This window comes from Bactrocera tryoni, unplaced genomic scaffold, assembly GCF_016617805.1.
Source record: "Bactrocera tryoni isolate S06 unplaced genomic scaffold, CSIRO_BtryS06_freeze2 scaffold_120, whole genome shotgun sequence".
NCBI lineage: Eukaryota > Metazoa > Arthropoda > Insecta > Diptera > Tephritidae > Bactrocera > Bactrocera tryoni.
This window is the reverse complement of record NW_024395835.1, coordinates 361,461-385,899: the sequence shown is the minus strand read 5'-3', so window position 1 is coordinate 385,899 and position 24,439 is coordinate 361,461. Positions and strand designations below refer to the sequence as shown.

Below are 24,439 nucleotides of genomic sequence, written 5' to 3'. Positions count from 1 at the left end.
TACTACGCGAAAGTACTTCAGTCACCCCGGGTATTCGCTCGGCCAGAGTGATTTTTTTTTAGAGCGCGGCCGAAGGCCGCCAACGCAGAAAGGAGTACTACACGAAAGTACTTCAGTCACCCCGGGTATTCGCTCGGCCAGAGTTATTTTTTTTAGAGCGCGACCGAAGGCCGCCAACGCAGAAAGGAGTACTACGCGAAAGTACTTCAGTCACCCCGGGTATTCGCTCGGCCAGGGTTATTTTTTTAGAGCGCGGCCGAAGGCCGCCAACGCAGAAAGGAGTACTACGCGATAGTACTTCAGTCACCACGGGTATTCGCTCGGCCAGGGGCCGCCAACGCAGAAAGGAGTACTTCGCGAAAGTACTTCAGTCACATAAATAACGTATTACACATATACATATGTATGTAGAAAATATTTTTTTTTATAGTTAATACATATAGAAAAAAGAATCACGCGATAAAACAAACAAAGAAAAATTATTAAAAATCCTACATATTTACTGTTTAAGATGTGGCAAGGCTCGTTTTCCTCATAATTGTAAACAATCTAACCTTTACAACCAGGAATAATGGGATGCCCAACTCTCCTGTCACTGGAAATGTGAGAGCCGCTCACCTACCGAACTTTGAAAGTGTAAACACAATGGCTACGACAGACTGCAAACTACATCTGTCAAATATTAAAATACACACGTTCTTATGGGCAGTGTTATTTTGACAGCTGCACGACTACACGACTGCAGGCCGACAGTTGTCGTTCTCGCTAACTTCAATTTGCTCCTATTTTTGCCAACGACAGTAGGACGACAGTAGAGTTGACAGTAGAATGGAAGATAGAAAGAGGAGGTAGAGTGGTGATGCCACTAATATGTAAAATGTAAAATTATTCACAGCTCTAACAAGCTTGATGTTATTTTACAAATAAAAGCACAAAATAGCTATATTATAGCTCTATTATATCATTTGTAATAACAAGTGATAATTTAAAGCAAAATATTTACCTATTTACTTATTTTTTGCATAAAAAATTTCACTTTGAACAAAATATTAAAATTTCATTGAAGTGAAAGGTATTAGTATGGCCACAACGAAATTGTGTACATGCAAAATGGACAACTGCGTTGATTTGTGTACATGCCGGCCATTGTGTTGTTGTTGCTTCTCAAAATGTACATGTAGTAAGATGAACAACGACGTTTTCAGTTCACTGTCGTGCCGCTGCAGTCTGTCGTAGCCATTGTGTTTACACTTTGACAGTTGACTGGATTAGGTAGGTTTTGACATTTTGCAATTGGAATGACTGGAACGGCCAGATTGAAATTATACCAAAAATATATGTGAACGGAGAAATTTGTTGCCGCCGTTCAAGATCGTTAATAAAAATTTAAAACAGTAAAAATCAAAGAAAATGCGAAATTTAAACATATTTCATGAAACGTTTTGTAAATTGATGCAGAATAGAATTCATTTTCTATTGCAAATGATTAAAAACATTCATTAATTGACAACTAACAGGTTTAATTCACCTCACTAAGTGTTGAAAGATCGAAAGTCAGTTGTTTTAATATATCATAAAATCATAAAAGGATTTAAGTGGTTTCGCCATATATTAAAAGTCCAATATATAATAATTTGCAATCGTAATAAACGTTGGGCGTTTTAATTTAAATGCCCAAAAATTCTTATTTTGTTCGATGTGGCCACAATGGAAAATGTTATAAAAAACGCTTATTTTGAGGCGCTCTCACACTGGAATAAGTTGGGCATCCCATTATTCCTGTTTTCAACGATGAGTGTGCTAAGGGATTTTTAAATTAATAAATTTAGGTAAAATATAGCAAAATAAAAGTGAATGTAAGCTTATTTCAAAGCTTAGAGTGTGTATTTAAATATACAAAGTAAAAAATGTGAAAAAATTTTGTGAAACAGAGAAATAACATGTTTTCTTAGTGCAAATTTTTGAACTTTTAATCGTGAATATTTTAAAAAATATTAGTAACTATCTGACCCCGCAGCCGTTGTCCTGTGTGAAATTATGTGTTTTGAAATGAAAAAAAGTTGAAATTGTATTGTGTCGAAAATGATTTATTTTCTATTTTTCTAAATTTTTTTAACGTAGCGCAACTTAATAAACATAATTTTTTGATTTCTGTTCTGGTGCGTAAATATACAGAGAAGATGGGTTTCCAACTCGTCAACACGCCACATACATATATCTGGCCGTTTGAAAAACATAGCATTTCCCGATTTCCTTGTGTCCTGTTGATTGTCAACGCAAAGGCAATTTTCCCTGGTAATTGAATACATTTGAACTGAAATAGCTGTCCGTTGTATTCGATAACTACGTCATAATCAGTCGGGTTCCATTACACAGTTTCGGCGCATGAAGATTGTGAAACAATAATGACAGATCCAACTTTTAGACGCAAAAGATGCACTCAAGCAATTGCAGTTACGATACTTTGACCAATGCTCGGATAAACATTCGTGATGAATTCATCTTCCGTTGAAGTGAATTGACAAAAGGGAGGTGAAATTGATATCAAACCACTGGAAGTATCAACCGAAATTTGCCCATTTCCAATTCTAAGCGAATATCCGTACAATGTAAAATGTCGTCGGCAATGTCATTTTTTCGTATCCCATAATTACCGCGAATTTGAAGGCTGATATGTCGAAATGATCTTCGTGAAAAGTATGCGAACTTCAGTGGCATGCGAAGTAACTATCGCATTGTCCTGCACAACAGTCTACAAACTTTCATGAATTGCAAAAGTAAATATCCTACAAAGCGCTTTATTGCAGTTCACACCCATTCGATACTGCTGATCTCATATCGTTCAAGGCCAATAACCGCTATGTTGCTTTCTTTGGAGACGTACTTGCAAACGTATTTGATCGATTTCACCAATCTGCAATATTCAACATTGACATGAGTTTTGAATGTGAATTAGACAAAAGTGACGAATATGGTACGATCCATGTGTTGTCAACTTCGATGTGTTGTTAACGTCGATATTCACGCCTCTAAATGCTAAATGTTCTGCCATTGTCGTCTGGTGAGCGACGCCGATACAGTGAATATCCATTATTTCCCATTTCCGTTTCCGAAAGAAAAGCACATGAGTAGTGTTTTGTGCATTTATTGTCAAACATACAAACCAAAGTGGGATTGTAAGGTTCGCAAGGTCTATGAACCATATTGGTTTCCACCACTTCGTATAATTCTGGATCTATCTCTGAATCAGGAAATTCCGCTGTAATGATTTCATCAATTTGATGTGGTGTAATCACCATCCGCATTCAAAGAAGAATGTGTGTGTGCAGCAAATCTCTTTTTTGCCACTCAACAGAATACATTCAGCATCTAGCAGCACCATATATACCATAGGTTGCTTCAAGATAAAGACCATGAAACATCGCAGCTATTGTTTGATAAGTCGTGCTGTGATATCGTTACGATCGCTAGCTGATTGACCGCGATCCCTAATTCCGCACGTATGTCATCGCATTCTGGGAGTACTTCTTGCATTTTCTTGGGCTGACATACGTTGATGGCAAAAAGAACGCCGACCAATATTAGCGCGACCTCTTCGTGGCTCGTAACAAATTTCAATATGCAATTGATCATATTGTGTGAAACACACATAAAGTTTTCACTGAATAATTTTTCCTTTGGATAGCCGGAATAAAAAAGCAAGCGACCGCAATTGAACAATTCAAATAATTTACAAATCAAAAATTGAAAAACAAAACAAACAAAAATTGAAAAAAATGTGTATGGAAAATGTTACTTTTTAGAATTGTCCAATTTTCCGACTTCTCCTCATGAAAAGTATAAGGTATTTTGTTTCTAAACCTTTCCCGATCCACAACAAATAACCTTTAAAAATTTCATCAAGATTGGTTCAACCGTTCTCTTAGTGTTACTAACAAACATTCATTTTTATATATGTACATATGTATGTATGTATGTAACGTTTGTATGGAGGAAAAGAAAAGGGCTGTTTTTAGAGGTTTTCCGGAAATTATTCGAATTTTTCGCGCCTTAAAAACCATCTTTGAACTTCAACGAATATTTAAGAAAAAGAATTAGCAAAATTGGTCCAGGCGTTATTGAGTTATGCGCGTACATACATTTTTGGTATTCATTTTTATTTATATAGATTTTTACATTATTTTTTGATATTCCTTCTCTGGAGAAGCTCCCCTATCCGTACATACCCCATTTATACGGAAATTCGGTTTTTTACCCCTCCGACAAAGTAATCCGAATCGTGCCCCACTGACTTATAGTTTTAAAGATATTTGCATTTAAAGTTGAAAAATTGACAACTTTTACATTGATAATTTGTATATTGTGAGTAACTTTTTAACTTATATTATGCACTTTTCACTTACTAGTACTTCACTATAACGTTTAAATTTATATAATTTTTTTAATATTTGTTGTAAATAAAGCTTTTTTTTTTAATTATTTTATTTTAGCTACAATTTTCTGCATTTGTACAATAAGAAAAGGGGTTGGGTTTATTTTAGTATCTCATTTTCACTGCTTATTCCTCTTAAATGCGTGCACGGATTTTTTTAAATTTATATAGCACGGATAGCCAATGAATTAAACTTTGGTTTAAATGTAAACTTATTGTTAAATGTTAATTTGTTTTTTGGATATAAGTAAGCAAAATAAGCACATTTTTACCCGTGATTTTTTATTCCAAATTTTCGCCTGCGGCGCTTGTTCCAATGTAATATATTATACTATTTCGTTATATGGACGTAATATATTGCCCACTTTTCAGGGTCTTGTGTAAATGGCTGGTTGGGTTATCTTGGTATTACCGATACATATACAATTTTTAATTTTCAGTGTTTTTATTATTTAAATAAAGTGGATTTCCATTTTAATTCATTGAAATAATGAAAATACTAAACATAGAGTCACTCTATGCGTAAAAATACAAACATTTTATAATAATTAGTGAAAATAGTATGGAAAAACTACGATTTTACACCATTTTCAGGAGGCTGCCCTAGAGCCCCCCGTAGTCCTAGGGGGGGAAGGGTGCTATTATTCAAAAGCTTTATTCATTACCTTTCAAATGAGCAAGCCCCCAGCCCCCTCCCCCTTTGCGCAAAACCTTTTCAAAATGGGATACTAAAGTAAACATTCCCCAAGAAAAGGATTGCCATGGTTATTTTTTTTGATGCGCGGCGCGATACCCATCCACTGAAACCCATTTTATCCCCGAAATCCGGGGATGCTATTCTAAGTTTTACGCGATTAAAAAAATAACTCTGCTCGGTCCAACTGCGGGGTGTTCATTGTTCTTTTGTGTCGAGCTGCTTTTTGCGCGGGTGGCCTTCGGCTGCGCTTCAAAAAACATCATCGGAGTAGAAAAATCTAACAAAAGAGTTTCTGGGAATATGTATATTATATTCAGACTTTGGAAATAGTAAGACAGCTAAAAATATTGTAGTTTCCATTGGTAATATGAAACCGGTATTTATTAGGTATTGTATAACCCTAGTCGAGACCAACGGTCTGATACACTTAGTCGAACATTACATACATTTGTATGGAAATACGTGTTGTGTTTACGCTCATATATGTACAATATAGATACATTTTTGAAATTTCTTACCTCTCGATTTGGTTGAAATCAAATTGACTGCCTTGTTCACGCTTGGCGTGGCAATAGCGTTCACAAAAAATGTAACATTTTGAAAAAAATTAAATTTTTTCTTAACCTTTTAAAACGCTCTAGCGGCTAAAGTATTTGACCTAGGCGTGGCAATAGGCGAAAATGGGTTTTCACCATGTCCCCCCTTTTGTTTCACTACAGTTGGGGGGTATGGGGCCGGGGGAGATTAAAACCATTTTGCGAGTTAGTTCAGCCCTGGGGCTTTCAGGAAAGCCCTCAACCTCCCCAGGGGCGTGGCAATAGCGTTCACAAAAAATGTAACATTTTGAACCTTTAAAACGCTCTAGCGGCTAAAGTATTTGACCTAGATAAACATAGGGCACAGGGCTACGGTACTCCTACGTGCGCATTTTCCGGAGACGGTTGAGGTGGACCTGTGCCTACCTGTCACAGAGCACAAGCCATCTCGCCTGGACTGGGTGCTCGCAAGAAATCTGTTTACTGCGGACTCAGTCAGGTGGGCCACGGCCTCGTTCGCCAAATTCAAGTCTCCGGGTGCGGACGGCATCTTTCCGGCGCTTCTGCAACAAGGTGAGCAGATCCTACTGCCACACCTTGTACAGCTGATGAGAGATAGTCTGGCGCTGGCGTATATCCCTGAACCCTGGAGGACAGCAAAAGTGATCTTTATACCGAAAGTGGGAAGGAAAGACTATTCGCTGGCTAAATCCTTTAGACCGATTAGTCTAACCTCCTTCTTACTGAAAAGTATGGAAAAGATCCCAGACCAGGAAATAAAATCGAAGGCACTTGAAACTACACCCCTGCATGCAAATCAGCACGCGTACAAAGCGGGCAGGTCGACGAATACCGCCCTGTACCAGCTAACCTCGGAGATACAGAGCTCGCTGGATACGGGGGAGGTGACGCTATGCGCCTTCCTAGACATCGAAGGTGCCTTTGACAATGCGTCCCACGGGAGCGTGGCAAGGGCACTGGAGAAAAGGAATGTGGCACCTACAGTGCGCAGGTGGATAGAAGCTGTACTGCGCACCAGAATAGCTGAAACCACATCGGGAGGCACCACTATCCGTCTCGGTACTACTAAGGGCTGCCCACAGGGAGGAGTTCTATCCCCCCTGTTGTGGAGCCTAGTCGTGGACGAACTACTGGTGCTGCTAACAAACAATGGAATCCGCTGTCAAGGATATGCGGACGACATTGTTATCATAACTAGAGGCAAATTTGTGAGTACTCTCTGCGATATCGTTATCAAAGGGGACTAGGTCTAGCCATGAGGGTTGGTGCAACAGTGTTGGACTAAACATCAACCCCCTGAAAACGACCATCGTCCCATTTACGAGGCGCAGGTCTCTGCCTGGCCTGAGAAACTTAACACTCGGAGGCAGGGAGATAGAGATGACAAACATGGTCAAATATCTTGGTCTCACGCTGGATTCCACGTTAAGATGGAAGCAGCACATTGACCTGACCATGGTCAAAGCTACTAAGGCATTGATGGTGTGCAACCGGCTGGCTGGTAGATCCTGGGGTGCAAACCAAGGATCATCAGATGGTTGTACACCATGATAGTGCGACCAATTGTCACCTACGGGGCGGTGGTGGCTGGGCACCGAAAGCAGAGCAGACGACGGTAGCACTCAAACTATCGAAACTGCAAAGGCTTGCGTGCGTCTGTATGACAGGAGCTATGCGCACCTGCCCGACAGCTGCAGAGGCCCTGCTGGAGCTCACCCCGCTACACCTACTAATTGGTCAAGTCGCCAAGTACACTCTGCTTCAAATGACAGCAGAGGGGACTGGCATAGATCAAATAATCTCGTCCCAACGCATGGAAGAGCTAAGTGGCATTATACCACTGGCTCCTCTTCCAAGGGACGGCATTAACAAAAAAGCTGAACTTCACTAAGAAGTTTAAGATCACCCTCGGCAGCAAGGCCGAATGGAGCGACTCTCGCATTCGAGCTGCTACTCAGGGATAGCTCGATCAGGTGGTACACCGACGGCTCGAAAACGTCGGAGGATTGGCGCAGGGGTCGCAGGACCACGCACAAAACTCTCCATACCTATGGGTAAGTTTCCGAGCATATTCCAAGCGGAGGTATTTGCTATAAGTCGGTGCGTAGAGTTGAACCTCCAACGCGGCTATCGCAACGAACGTATAGCTATACTTAGCGACAGCCAAGCGGCACTCAAAGGCGATCTCGTCTTACGAGATAAAATCGCTATTGGTGCAGGAGTGTATAGACCGGCTCAACAGTCTTGCAGAATGCAACCAGGTGCACCTTATTTGGGTGCCAGGCCACAGAGGCATCGCCGGTAATGAACTGGCCGATGAGCTTGCCCGCTCTGCAGCATCCACCAGCATGGTAGGACCGGAACCTTTCATAGCGGTGGGTCCCACACCATAAAGGAGCAGGTCCGCAATGATGTAGCAGTGGGTAGGGAGATACATTGGCAACACCTTTCAGGCTTGCGGCACGCAAGAGTTGCTGATGAAGAGTTATAACCTCAAAAGGTTTAAATGCATAATCAATCTCCCAAGAAATAAAAATCAGGCTACTGATCGCCTTCTACACCGGCCATTGCAAACGCAAGAAGCACTTATTCAACATGGGCCTAGCTTCTTGTGCAAATTGCCGGTTCTGCGATTTGGAACCCGAAACTCCAGAACACCTGCTAATGGATTGCACGGCAATCTGTAGGCGCAGGACCAAGGCCCTAGGATCCATGTTTCTAAATAGGGATCACATCGCCTCAATAGCACCTACCAGTATATTGGAGTTCATCAATTTGCTGGGGCTAGCTGAGACTCTGTGAGTCAGGAGAGGGCACAATAGACCCTAGGTCGCGGTGCAATCCTCATTAATTTATCTATCTATCTAGATAAACATACAAACCAATTTGGACATGTAATGAACATGAAAGCAGATAAATCTACCGTGCGAAGTGATAGAAACATACCAAAGTTCATATATTTTCATACAAAATATATGGGGTCTAGCCAAGCACCATTGGTGCACTAAGGTGTAATATTATAATATCCTTTTTTCGTCGTTTTCGATACGATATCTTTGAATTCTATAGACAATAAAATTCTAGGAAGCTACCTGGAAGCGCAAGTCGTTTGCTACACTCTAAATATATTTAAATAACATTTAAAAACAAAATATGCCTGGCCAGACCCGAAGGTCTCGATGAGGGATAATAACGTTTTTCTCTAATATATAATTTTTTTTAAACCATTCTCGCTTTATAGGTGTGTTTCCAGCTCTCAAGTAAATGCTCAAGAAAAAAAATTTCTTCATAATAATGATTTTAACTAATTTAGGATGAATTTAACGATTACTTTGAATTTCCTTCAAGAAACAATTGTTGATTTCATGTTTCTTCGAAAAACCAGGCTTGCCCATATTCGAATTTTATTGAAAAAATGTATTAAAAATTTGTACTAGATTTCTTAAGAGCTGCATACTAGCACACGAAAATTAACCGCAGGAAATTTTCTTCACCCCAGGAAATTTTCTTGACCATTTCTTAAGCGTTTTCTTATATGAAGTTTTTACATTTCTTGAGAGCTTTATTGAAAAAATGTATTTAAAACTAGTACTAGATATCTTTAGAGCTGCATACTAGAGGTCCGTATCCAGCTTTGAAGTAATTGCTCAAGAAAAATGCATTATTTCCTTAAGTAATTTTGACAGCTGGTTACGCATTGTGAATGATCCACATTAGAAGAGCAGGGTCGCCTTCAGTATACCATCCCACAATTTCGGGGTTAAAAGTGGTATGGTTGGATAGAGTTGAATATATATATAATTATAGTTTTCGAGATATTGGCATTTAAAGTTGAAAATTTTGCAAATTTTATCTTGCAATTTCTCGATTTCTAGTAATTATTTATTTTATATTATGCATTTTTTATGCACTTACACTTCACTTCATTGTTTCTACATATTTATTTTTCAATATTTATTTAGTTATTTGCTCAAAATAAGCATTTTATACTTTACACAAATTTCATTACATGCACAGTAACAAAAACATTCCGTGCTGACAGATAATAAGTGTTGCCATAATTACACAGTTATCAAACGAATAAAAATGAATAAAATATAGGATTAAACCCAAATACATAAATCATTGCCTCTTTTCTTGATATATCATGATTTTTGATCGGGCAGGCCGCCGACGCCTAAAAGGAGTTTACTTAAAAAAAACCTGACACACCCCGGTGTTGGATCGACCAGGGTTTTTTTTGAAGCGTGGCCGAAGGCCGCCAATGCAGAAAGAAGTAGGACGCGAATGGACTAATGTTTACCCTGGTGTGGGTTCGGCCAGCGCGAAGACTTCCAATGCACAAAGGAAATCTAAAAGTTTTGTTAAATAGGGTATATTACCCTCTTTAAACTACATTTTTATAACGGATATTGTTACAACTAAACAAGGTACCATTCTTTTTGTTGTCCGTATTGTCATTATCTTCACATTTATCAATTCCGCATTTCCCCTTTTTAAACTACATTTAATTAATAATTTTCATATTCATTTCATTTGAATTCCGCGTTTATGCCTGTATCCAGGACACAAATTTAAAGTATATAAAATTTATAATATATCTTATATATAAAAATGAATCGCAAAATGTGTTGCTAGCGCATAACTAAACAACGCCTGGACCAATTTTGTCAATTCCTTTTTTAAAATGTTCGTTGAGGTTCAAGGATGGTTTTTACGGAATAATTGCCGGAAAACCCCCGTTTTCCCATACAAACGAATGAATGTTTGTTTGTTAGTAACGCTAAGAGAACGGCTGCACCAATCTTGATGAAATTTTCAGAGGTTGTTCGTTGTGGATCGCGTAAGGTTTAGAAATGAAAATGCATTATACTCTTCATGAGAAAAAGTCGGAAAATTAATAATTCCAAAAAAGTAACTTTTTTCCATACACATTTTTTTTCAATTTTTGTTTGTTTTGTTTTTCAATATTTTGATTTGTAAATTATTTGAATCGTTCAATTTCGGTCGCTTGCTTTTTTACTCCAGTTATTCAAAAGAAAAATTATTGAAAATTATTTAGTGAAAACTTTACGTATGTTTCACACAAAAAGATCAATTGCAGATTGAAATTTGTTACGAAGCCACGAAGAGGTCGCCCTAATATCGGTCCGCGTTCTTTTTGCTATCAACGTATGGCAGCCCAAGGCAAGGCAAGAAGTACTCCCAAATTGCGGTGATATACGTGTGGAATTATGGATCGCGGTCAATCAGCAAGCGATCGTCACGATGTCACAGCACGACTTTTCAAACAACAGCTACGATGTTTGATGAACTTTATCTTGAAGCAACGTATATGTTGTGCTGTTAGATGCTAGATGTACTCTGTTGAGTGACAAAAAAGAGATTTTTCTTTGGATGGTGGTTACACCAGATCAAATTGATGAAATCATTTCTGCGGAAATTCCTGATCCAGAGAAATACCCAGTAATATAAGGAGTGGCGAAAAACAAAATGGTTCATGGACCTTGCGGACACTACAGTCCCACTTCGGTTTGTATGTCTGACAATAAATGCACGAAACACTATCCACATGCTTTTCGTTCGGAAACACAAACTGGAAATGATGGATATCCACTCTATCGGCGTCCCTTACAATGCCAGAATATTTAGGATTCAATTTAGAGGAGTGAATATCGAAGTTAACAACACATCGAAGTTGACAACACATGGATCGTATCATATTCGCCACTGTTGTCTAACTCGTATTCAAAACTCATGTCAATGTTGAGTATTGCAGTTTCGTGAAATCGATAAAATACGTTTGTAAGTACTTCACCAAAGGAAGCAACATGGCGGTTATTGGTTTTGAACGATATGGTCGATACGTGAACTGCAATAAAGCGCTTTTTAGGAGACTTACTTTGGAAATTCATGAACGTTTTCCGACTGTTGTGCATCTCGCAGTTAATTTGGAGAATGGCCAAAGAGTGTACTTCAAACCAGGGAATACAGTACCAGTGGAAACACCGCCAGCAACAAAATTAACATTGACGAGTTATTTCACAACTTTCGTCAGTGATCCGTTTGCGAGAACATTGCTCTATTCAGAAATGCCTTGATATTATACATGGAATGCATCGTCGAGAAATAGTTACGCAGAAAGCAAGGCCAACCAGTAGATGGACATCCAGGTGTGTTCTCAACTAATGCATTAGGACAAATTTATACAATCCACCCGAAAAACGACGATTGTTTCTACCTTCGGTTGCTATTTATTAATGTACGCGGTTCAACTTCATTTGAGTCATTGCGTACTGTGAATGATACGGTGTGTGAAACTTCTTGAGAAGCATGCCAGCAATTACAATTGCTGGAACATGATAATCACTAATAGCTACTTCAAATGCAAATGAAGTTCGCACACTTTTCGCTATGATCAATTATGGGATACGAACAAAAATGACAATGCCGAAGACATTTTACGAAAAACGTATTTCCTTTGCGGAAGACCAAGAATTGATTTTAAAATCTGAAATGTGTCGTACGCATAAAGTGCCAATGACGCTGTCATTAAATCAAAGTAGCACTGTTGGGGTGTTCCGATGCCGGAAAGGTGGTTGTCGGTTGGCAAGGTCGAGCGATACCTTGTTCGATAACGCGAAAATACCACTTCCTCAAGTATTTTATCTAATGTATGCGTATGCATCTCATTGGTCGCTTGCGGAAGTGAGGAAGAACAGTTTTTATCAGGGAACCAGATTTATCTAGCGCTACTATATGTGACTGGTATAATTACTGCCGCGAAGCCGTAGTATTATACCAGGTTGATCATCAGGTAGCGGTAGGTAAAATTGGCGGCCCTGGTAAAACTGTTCAAATAGATGAAAGCAAATTTGAAAAGGGAGGATGGAGTCATGTGTCACGCAAGTGAGGAAAGTTCTCTGATCGCCATTCACTTGGGAATGGCCAGAAACGATTCTTTTACATATAACTCAAGAAGCTCTCTACTTCCGGTCCTTGACCAAGTATCCTCTGGGTAGCCTAAGAACGTCCGTTTGAAAGCGAGCTAAAGTGAGAAGGCGAAATATCCCCTACATAGGGTTGTGCGCTGGGTTTGGGACCCGCCACGTAAAAAAACACACCTGTTAACGTGTAACACTAGTATACTTACTCGATAGAGTATACTTATGCCAACTAAAAAGCACTTTCTATCGCACAATCTGTATTCAAAATTTATTTCGTTTATTTCACTAACTGAATATACACTTGTATGTATTCTTCTTTTTTTTGTATTAATATAACAATTTTATGATTTTTTGTATGGGTTTTCACACTGCCACTGCGGCGAAATCCGGGACACACGTCACTCTGGCGGGAAGTCACAAATCGAAAAATGCGGAGGTTGCGGAATTTTGGAATGAATACTTGCGGGTCGACCGTCTTTCTTCACGGATGAAACGAATAAGAGAGCGATCCCGTTCGGATCTATCCCTTTTGATAGTTTGGGTGGTGAATATTAGATTAATCCGAGTCGTCTCGTTGATGATCGTGTGGTTGTTGTGTTGTAATAGTGAGCGGTGTCAGGTACTGTGTTTGATGCGTGTGTGTGTGTAGTGGTGTGTGCTGTGAACTGTTGTGTAATGAGGTGTTGTGTCGTGACGTGATGCGATGTGACGTGAGGTGATGCGATGTGGGATGCTGCAGAACGCTCATAGCTCATGTGAACATCCCGGCCCCCTAGGCGAATTAATCGGCTAGGAGCCATTGCAGCTGTTGTAGTGTACTGAGTACAGCGCTCAACCCTGTTGAGCGCCGTTGTTGCTGGCGATGAGCGTGGCGTGGCGGAGATGGCTGTGTACGTGTTGTGGTTGGTTGGGTACGTCGTCGTCGCCGGATAGGATCGCTGCGTGGTCTGGTACGGGAGTTGATGTGATTGGCTCGTGTGGGAAATCGATGGAACAGAGTGTGGTGCGGCCTGTGGCAATATTGACAGGCACCGTCAGCCCAGCACTCTATGGTGGCGTGGTCATCTGCCAGGCAGGTCATGTAATGCCCGTGGGCCCGTGCAACCTGCTGTCGTTGAGCGGGCTTCATACTTTGGAAGATGGTGCATCGTTTCAGGGCGTGTGGGCGATGGCACAGGCTGCAACATGGAGGCCCCTGTGGCTCCACTAGCTGCTCTTCTCTTATTTCTCTGACTGCTGCGGCGGATGGCGGGGGGCGCATAACATTGGTCCTTGGAGCGGCAACGGGTGCAGCCAACGCTTTGGGAGCAGCGATTTCGGACCTTACGGTGTTGGAGGTGGTTTGGGTCTCCTCTACATCCATTTCTATGGGAATATAAGATTGCATTAAATTGATTTTATTTATAATGTTATGATGTAGTTGTTGTAGCTACATATCTATACATATGTATATGTATAATAAGTTGATCTTCAACGCGCTTGTTTGAATTTATTTTGATGTCCGGATTATAAAGCGGGTTATTTTCGAATTAACGGAATTGTTTTATTATTTATCGATTAATTTTGCGAGTTATTTTGCGGTTTTGGTTGAAGTTGTTCTTCGCCGTTTGGAAGAAAACACAGTTTGGTGACTGGTCGAGTTAATATGCCGGTTCGATGAACCTTTTCAATGCGGCCTGGTCACCATTCTGTTGGAGGAAGGCATTCGTCCTGTATGATGACGCATTCTCCTGCATTGGCTTCCTTCTGGGCCGTTTTCCATCGATATCTCTTATCTCCTTGAAATAGTCTTCCTTCCATCTGTGGCTGAATTCGTGATGGAGAATCCTGATTCTTTCCCATCGATTTATTAAAGTAAGTGAGTCTCCTTCTGTCTCAGGTATGACGAGAAGAGGAGCTCCTCTGAGGAAATGACCTGGTGTCAGAGCTGTGAAATCGGAGGGATCTTGCGAGAGGGGTGATATGGGTCTTGAATTTAATACGGCTTCGATAAACTCCTCATAATCGAATTTATGATTACCAGCCGTTTTCTTTAAATGGGACTTAAAGCTTTTTACTGCTGATTCCCAAAGTCCGCCCATGTGTGGAGAACATGGAGGTATAAACTGCCAATCGATCCCTTGGGGTGCATATTTATTAACAATTTCAGGGGAGACTTCTTTTATGATGTTTATAAACTCCTTCTCTGTTGCTCTTTGGGCTCCGACAAAGTTTTTCCCATTATCGCTCATTATTTTTGATGGAAATCCTCGTCGTCCGACAAAGCGTGCAAATGCTGCAAGAAAAGCCGCAGTAGTCTGATCTGAACAAAGCTCGAGGTGCACTGCCTTTGTCGTAAAACATACAAAGACAGCCACATACCCTTTTCTAAATGAAGAAGACCTTAACATGGAGGCCTTTATCTGGAAAGGTCCAGCAAAATCAACCCCAGTGATGGTAAAGGGTAGAGCATAGTTGCAGCGTTCAGGTGGTAAAGCCGCCATGCTCTGCGCACGCATTTTGTGTTTGTACATGGTACATGGTTTACACATGAAAATCGTCCTTTTGATTTGTGGCTTTAATCGCGGTATATAAAATTCTTGACGGACCATTTGTTGCATTAAGCGATGCTCACCATGCAGTGTAAGATGGTGCAGATATGCTAGAAATAGATAAGTAAAACGGGATTTCTCTGGAATAATGATGGGATGTCGTTCGCTACAACTAAGGCTGGAGTTCGCCAATCTTCCATTTGCCCTTATTAATCTCTTAGAATCCAAGAATGGATTTAAGACGAAAAGTGACCTTCCCTTTTCGAGAGGTCGCTTTTCGAGCAACTTTGATTTCTCGTTGCTGAAATAGCGAGTTTGTGTATATAATATTAGACTGACCTTGGCATGTTGCAAGTCGGAATGCGTTAGTTGTACTCAAGGATCATTTGGTGCTCCTTTCATTTTTAGTTTAAGTCTTTGAATGAATTTGTGCATGTAAGCGACTGCTCTTAGTGCTCTAGCAAATGACGAAAATCGGTGGAATCACTCCTCTGGAGTGATATAAAAATTTTCAATTTTCCGACTTTCTGGCGGTATTATAATACGAGCGGGAGACTTTGGCCAGAATTCCTGTGATTCTGTTAGCCATGTTGGACCATTCCACCAGAGTGTAGTGCTGGTGAGGTGCAGTGGCTTGCAACCTCTTGTCCCAAGATCCGCTGGGTTATCTGCACTTGCAACATGTTGCCATTTTGCTGGGCCAACTAAGTCTAAAATTTGGGATATTCGGTTAGATACATATGTCTTCCAAGTATAGGGTGGTTTTTCCAACCATGCTAAAACTATCTCTGAATCTGATCAAAGATACATATTATAATCGTTTAATTTGAGATGGGTTTGGATAATTGAAATTAATTTTGCTAACAGAAGAGCACCATTCAGTTCAAGCCGTGGCAAACTGAGTGTCTTCAAAGGTGCAACTTTGGCTTTGGCTACCAGGAGGTGTGAAGATATTTTATTATCGTACTGAGTGCGTACGTAAACTGTTGCGCAATACGCCTTTTCAGAGGCATCACAGAAACCGTGTAATTCTGCGTTAATGTTAGGAGTGAAATTTACCTATCGAGGGATTCGAATTTTAAATATAGTATGTAAATTGTTAGCAAATTGAACCCATTTCGCTAAACGTAAAGATTTCATCCCATTCAGTGCCATCTTGCCACAATTCTTGAATGAGGATCTAAGCTTGAATCATTATTGGCGAAAGCCATCCTGCGGGGTCGAAAAGTTTTTCCACCGAGGAAAGTATTTGACGTTTTGTAACGGCGGACATAGCAGATATTGACTCAATTGTATATGAGAATTTATCTGTTATCACATTCCATTGAATTCCCAGAGTTTTGGTTGTACTGGCCTTTTCAAATTTAAGGAAATCTGTATCTAATAAGTCTTTTTTAATGCTTTTATTATTTCAGGGTGATTTGAAGTAATTTTCTTTAGAGGGAAGCCTCCTGAATTTAATGCTTTGATCACTTGCGATAGTGATTCGCGTGCTAATGCGATACTGTGGCTACCTGATAGTATGTCGTCCACGTATGTATGTGTTTGCAACACAGAAGATGCTAAAGGCAAATTTTTTGCATTGGTTTTTGCCACTTCATGTAGTGTCCTGATCGCCAAATAGGGTGCACAATTGATGCCAAAGGTGACGGTTTTAAGTTTATAGTCGCTGATTGGACTATTACTTGATTTGCGGAAGACTATGCGTTGGAAATCTTGGTCATCTTCATGCACCAGAACTTGCCTATACATTTTCTCAACATCCCCGTTAAAAACGTATTTAAACATGCGCCAATTTAGTATTAGCAACATGAGATCAGGTTGTAATGTTGGTCCTGTGTAGAATGCATCATTGAGTGATTTGCCTGAGCTCGTACACTTTGAGGCATTGAACACCACTCGTACCTTTGTTGTAATTTTATCAGGTCTTATTACCCCATGATGATAAAAAGATAAATATCTACCTTTAGATACTTTTTCATATGGTACAGCTTCTTCCATATGATTGAGGTCAAGATATTCGTCCATCACATTATCATATGCCGATTTAAGCTCACTTTTCTTTATCAGGCTTTTTTCCAGGCTTAGAAATTGCTGGACTGCTGATATTCTAGAGTGGCCTAGAGCTAGGTTTCAGGAAAAGTTGGTTTGAATGGTAGTCGCACAACATAATGACCATGTTCATTTCTTGTTGTTGTGGACTTGTAATAGGCTTCGCATGCCTGCTCTTCTTCTGAAAGTTGAGTAGTCTGAGGTAATTCTTCTACTTCCCAGAATTTTTTGAGTTCATTATTTAAATATTCGTTTGAAATATTTTCAACTTCAGTTGTAAAAGAATTAATTTTTTCTGTGACTTGGCCACTTAATATCCACCCAAAGATTGTATTTTGGGCTAAATATTTATTGGATATTTTTCCTATACCTTCAAGAATTATTTGAGGTATTAAGTCACTACCTAATAACAAATCGATTTGTGATGGGGTATGACAGTTGGGATCTGCTAATTTGAGATATGAGCATTTTTCCCATTGCTTTTTATTTACTTCACAGCTTGGAAGCAAATTTGTGAGTTGCTGTAGAACGATGGCTTTTGCATCTATTCTTATGTACGCGTTTGGGGAGACTATAGTGATTGGGCAAATTTTGATTGAATTTTGTACAATTCTTCCGCCCATTCCTGAAATTTGGAAATTTGAATTTTTGGCAGGCAATTTTAGCCGATTTTGAGCTTTAGATGATATAAAGGATCTTTGAAAACCTTGATCTATTAATGCTCTTAATTTAAATAATTCTTTTCTATGTTCAAAAGCGATGACCGCAGTGGGTAAAGGAATTTTGCTTTCATTCTCTGAATGAAGAGCTTGAATTTTTGCTGCTTTAGAGGATCATGGTTGTTCTTCCCTTTTTTCGGGATATGAGATTTCGGGATTATCACTTTTGGTTGTAGTGACTAACCCGGTGGTTTTATGAAATTGATTTTGCTTCATATTTTGAAAATTTGTAATATGAAGCAATGAGTGATGTCTTCGTTGACAGTACACACAATTAAATTTGCTTTCACAGTCTTTTGTCGTATGAGCATTCGACAGACAGTTGATGCAAAGTTTATGTTGTCTGACAAGATTGTTTCTGTCAGAAACGGAAAGTTTTTTAAATTTCTCGCAAGATCTTATGTTGTGACATCCTTTACAAATTTCACATAATGGTTGCCATTTATTAGTTTGGTTTGACACGAAAGTGTGACTTTTATTAACGTGTCTATTGAATTGCATATTATTGCTGGCTTGAGGTTTGAACAAGTTTTTACTTGAGTCATTTTGATGACTTTTTAGATTTATATTTTTGTTGTCAATTCGCTCAGCTATCTCGTATTGAGCAGTGAGGAATGCTTTCATTTGCTCCCATGTGGGCATTTTTTCCTTTCCACAAGTGATTGTTCCCATCGTAGTAACGCAGCATCAGGGAGTGTTTCTGCACAAATAGTTACTATGATGGGGTCCCACGATTCTGTGGAGATATTTTGTGTTTTTAACACTGATATGCAATTAGTCACTGTCGAGTATAAATTTTGAAATTCCTGGCTGGTTTCTTTTTGAATTTTTGGTAGATGTAATAATGTTTTTATTGGGTTTTCTATCATAACCCTTCCATTTTCGTATCTTTTGACTAGTGCTTCCCAAGCCAGCTTAAAATTTTTGTCATTTAAAGCGAATCGCTTGACGATACTGCCTGCTTCCCCTTTTGATTTGTACCTTAGATGGTATAACTTTTGTGCTTGTGAGAGTTTAGGATGGTTTATATAAACGGCAGTGAACATGTCCCGGAAGGACGGCCATTGATCATAACATCCATTAAAAACTTCAGTATCACAAGCTGGTACTTTTAGATACATGCCTTTATCTAGGTCTTCTTTTTGTGTTGTAACTACTCTGGGAGGGGGAGTAGTGGCTCTACTTGGCCTTACTAAACTTATTTGTTCAGTTATCATTCCCTTTGTCAACTCATACTGATCGCGGCAGTTTTCACATTTGGCTATCGCCGAAGCTTTTGCGTTTTCTGGCAGTTCTGCGTCGTCAGTATCTAGTACTGTATCGTACGCTGCCAGAAGGTGAGCCCAGAGATTGTTCACACTTTCTAGTTTTATATTCAAAACTGATTCTGGGATGTCCGTAATAGGGGAAGCTTGAAATCTTGTACAATATCTTATAAAACTGTCACTTTCTGTGATGAATCTAGATATGTCTGATCTTTTGATCTGTTTGGTTTTATACTCTGCTTTGAGCGTGTAGCTTCAGCAGGTGTGCCTTGTGGATTATCTTCATCAGCCATTTTAAGAATTTCTAGTGATAGAGGTGTTTTTGGCTTAACCTCTCTTGATTTGTCAGATTGCATTAATTTGAATATAGGTTGAAGCTTTTAGCTTAAAGTTTTGTCTAATAGATATTGGTTCAAAATTAATAATGCTGTAGCAATGTAGTTAAATAGATTTTCGGAAGATTATAAATTAAAATTTTATCAACAGAAGATGTTTTTTTTTTTTTTTTGTGTAAAAAATTATATATTTTACAAAAAATATATTTGTGGTCAAATTTTTTGATTCGCTACCGCATAAAAAGATTGAAGTTTTTTTTTTTGTAAAAGTATTTTACGTAAAAGTTCGATAAAAATTTTTTCTTTGTTTTTATGAATGTGACTGAAAATTTTTAAAGTGTAGCAAAATATCTTTAGTTCACTCGCGCTTATTTGTATATTTGTATCTGCAAACGAATTAAGAACGCGAAAGAAAAAATACAATACGCAAATTGATCTATCTTTATTATATGTTATTTATTTATTATATGTTAGCATATGCATATGCTTTATATGGCCACGTAACGTTTTCCTTTTTGTTTGGTTTTGCTCGTATCCCTTTTGGGTATGTAATTGTTATATATGTATATATATATAAGTTATAAAAATGTAACATATAACAATTTGCTAATCGCACATAAATGTATAAATGCGCAGAAAAAACAGTAGGAAATAATATATATATGTTTATATATTTATGTCAGTATGTATATGGTTTGAATTATATATGTATGTACATAAATGTGTATGTACTAAATAATTCGTTCAAATATGTATGAAGAAAGAATAATTGAAATATAATGTGAAAAAATAAAAAAAATTATATATACATATGTTACGCGGAAGCTGCACACATTGGTACATGCATAAATGTAACGCCTTTTTTCTCTCTTTTTATTTCTTTATTTCTTTATTGGTTTTTTTTTTATTATTACCTACCTTTGCTTGAATGTTATAAGCGATCCAGCTTGTTGCTTTATAGCCCAAGGGGTATCGCTGGAAATTTGCAAGCAACGAGTACTTGTCTTTTGTAAATTGTTTTTGTAATGTTTTTTGGTAGTGTGTTTCGATACACGAATTGAACATCCAAGCAGGTAGTTAATATTATATTATTGTATGTTATAGCTTGATGTAGATGAAGTTAGTTCACATATGTACATATATACGTACGATTATGTATGCATATAAATATGTACATATATTAAAATGGAAGAATTTGCAATATTAGAAGAATAGTGTGCTTATACATATATAAGTATGTATGTTTTAATTATATATGTAAATATTTGGCTTTCTTTTTGTTCCGTATCTTCCGCTTTTGCTTAGGGTTTGAGCGATCCTGCTTGTTGCTTTTTTTTTTATAGCCCAAGGGGTGTCGCAAGAATTATCGCAAGTTATACTTGACTTAGGAAAATTTTTTATTTTTTGTTTTTTTCGGAAATTATATAACGGGGTGTCTAACGACACAAGCTAAGCAAAAGGCGGGTACTGTACTTTTTTTTCAGTTATTATTTTTTTTGTAGATATATATATACATATATCGAACTGTTAAGAACAGTTAACGGTGTCCCGAAATACCGTCCAAACTGTACTTAACATACATACATATACATATATGTGCGAAATAAATAAATTTATATATTTTTATATATACATATATCAAATTAATATATGGAACGGACTCACATTATATTCCGCCAGGGGGTTTGGATTTTTTTTACTTATCCCCTTTTTCGTCCCTGTTTATTCCTCTGTTAATTTTTATAAATGTGTATGTATGTATGTCCAGCGTTGTCCCTTTTGCTTAGGTTTCTTCCTCCTTTGTTGTTCGTTAGCGTTGTCTCCTGCGAGTTATGTACATATGTTTATATGTTTGTTAATTTATCTGTGATTATAACGCGCCCGTTTTTGATTTTAGGTTTCTTTTTGTTTTATATATATATATTTATATGTTTGTTAATTTATCTGTGATTATAACGCGCCCGCTTTTGATTTTAGGTTTTATGTTTGTTAAACTTTGTTGTATTAATACCGCGCCCGTTTTAATGTTAGTAGGTTTTTTGTTGTTTTTTCACTCACTGCACAATTTCTGTTTCTTTTCTGTATCTTTTTCCTTCACTTCAGGTCACTTTCTTTTTTTTTTTTTTCTTGTACTTAGGTGCCTTTCGGAAAGGCTCGAAGGACCATTTGTTAACGTGTAACACTAGTATACTTACTCGATATAGTATACTTATGCCAACTAAAAAGCACTCTATCGCACAATCTGTATTCAAAATTTATTTTGTTTATTTCACTAACTGATATACACTTGTATGTATTCTTTTTTTTTTGTATTAATATAACAATTTTATGATTTTTTGTATGGGTTTCACACTGCCACTGCGGCGAAATCCGGGACACACGTCACTCTGGCGGGAAGTTACAAATCGAAAAATGCGGAGGTTGCGGAATTTTGGAATGAATACTTGCGGGTCGACCGTCTTTCTTCACGGATGGAACGAATAAGAGAGCGATCCCGTTCGGATCTATCCCTTTTGATAGTTTGGGTGGTGAATATTAGATTAATCCGAGTCGTCTCGTTGATGATCGTGTGGTTGTTGTGTTGTAATAGTGAGCGGTGTCAAGTACTGTGTTTGATGCGTGTGTGTGTAGTGGTGTGCGCTGTGAACTGTTGTGTAATGAGGTGTTGTGTCGTGACGTGATGCAATGTGACGTGAGGTGATGCGATGTGGGATGCTGCAGAACGCTCATAGCTCATGTGAACAACCCCCAATGAACAGTAACAACCAGCCTCGGATGAGATACCCCCCTTTTGATGACGACCACGGCAAACGAAATAAGGACTACGATTTAAGGGCATGCACCTGGAATGTCCGGTCCCTTAATTGGGAAAGTGCCGCTGCCTAGCTGGTTGATGTCCTCGTGAAAATAAAGGCTGACATCACCGCCGTCCAAGAAATGCGATGGACGGGTCAAGGACAAAGACGAGTAGGTCCTTGTGGCATTTACTACAGTGGCCATATAAAGGAGCGCAAGTTTGGTGTGGGATTCGTGGTGGGGGAGAGACTTCGTCGCCGAGTACTATCATTCACTCCGGTGAATGAACGTCTAGCCACAATCCGCATCAAAGCGAGGTTCTTCAACATATCGCTGATTTGCGCCCACGCCCCGACGGAAGAGAAGGACGATGTGACCAAAGATGCCTTTTATGAGTGCTTGGAGCGCACTTATGAGAGCTGCCCCCGCCACGATGTCAAAATCGTGCTTGGCGATTTGAACGCCAGGGTGGGCAAAGAAGGTATCTTTGGCACTACGGTCGATAAATTCAGCCTCCATGATGAAACATCCCCAAATGGGTTGAGGCTGATCGACTTCGCCGGGGCCCGAAATATGGTTATCTGTAGTACTAGATTCCAGCATAAAGGTTGGTACGCAGCTCTCAAGAAAAAAAATGCATTATTTCTCAAGTAATTTTGACAGCTGGTTACACATTGTGAATGATCTACATTAGAAGAACAAAAGAGAATAAACAAAGAAAACAAACTTTGTGCGTAATATGTATGTGTGTATGTGTATGGTAACATAAATATTTTCATTGAGATTTAAGAAATGTTGTTGATGACTGGTAGGTTTTATACAACATTTCAAAATGGAATATACTTCATAATAATGATTTCAACTAATTTAGGATGAATTTAACGATTACTTTGAATTTCCTTCAAGAAACAATTGTTGATTTGATGTTTCTTCGCAAAACCAGGTTTGCCATATTCACATTTTACTGAAAAAAAGTATCAAAAATTAGTACTAGATTTCTTGAGAGCTGCGTACTAGCACAAGTAAATTTATCGCAGGAAAGTTTCTTGACCGTTTCTTAAGCGTTTTTTTATATGAAGTTTTTACGTTTCTTGAGAGCTGCGTACTAACCTTAAGAAGATTCATCAAGCGACCTGGCTGTCTCCGGATCGAAAAACTACCAACTCGATCGATCAAGTTGTGATAGACGGAAGACACGTCTCCAGTGTTTTAGATGTGCGTGCGCTCCGAGGTCCTAACACCCGCCTCTGTGCAGCAAAAAACGCATGCCAACAAACACAAGGAAGGTTCGACGTCGAGAAGCTGCAATCACAACCGACAGCCGAACGATTCTCTACTCGGCTTGCACTCCTGCTCTCTGAGAGCACTTGTCAACAACTCGGTATAAGGGAACTGTGGGACGGCATTTCAATCTCCTTACGTACAGCTGGAACCGAAACCATTGGTTTTCGGAAAGTGCAAAAGAACAGCTGGTATGACGAGGAGTGTCGTCTCACAGCGGAGAGAAAACAGGCTGCCTACCTCGCAACGTTACGATCGACCACAACACGTGCGGGATGGGATAGATACCGAGAGTTGAAGAGGGAAGCGAGACGCATTTGTAGACAGAAAAAGAAGGAGGCTGAAATGCGTGAGTACGAAGAGCTTGATGAGCTGGCCGACAGGGGTAATGCTCGAAAATTCTACGAAAAAATCGGCGGCTTACAGAAGGTTTCAAGACCGGAGCATACTCTTGTAGAACCCCCAAAGGTGATCTAGTCACTGATGCAGAGCATAGTTAAATTATGGAGGGAACACTTCTCCAGCCTGCTGAATGGCAGTGAACGCACAACACCAGGAGAAGGAGAACCCGATTCCCCAATCGATGACGATGGAGCAGACGTTCCATTACCCGACCATGAAGAAGTTCGAATAGCAATTGAACGCCTCAAGAACAACAAAGCGGCAGGGGCCGACAGACTACCGGCCGAGCTATTGAAACACGGCAGCGAAGAACTAATAGGGAGCATGCATCAGCTTCTTTGTAAAATATGGTCGGACGAGAGTATGCCCAACGATTGGAATTTAAGTGTGCTATGCCCAATCCATAAAAAAGGAGACTCCACAAT

General features: G+C 39.1%; 1 protein-coding gene across 1 annotated transcript; it reads right to left on the bottom strand.

The window, feature by feature from the left end:
- Positions 1–13,414: 13,414 nt before the first annotated feature.
- Positions 13,415–13,996, bottom strand: LOC120780000. The gene has a single exon (XM_040112286.1). It carries the CDS (start codon positions 13,994–13,996, stop codon positions 13,415–13,417), a length of 582 nt encoding a protein of 193 aa, XP_039968220.1.
- Positions 13,997–24,439: the final 10,443 nt, after the last annotated feature.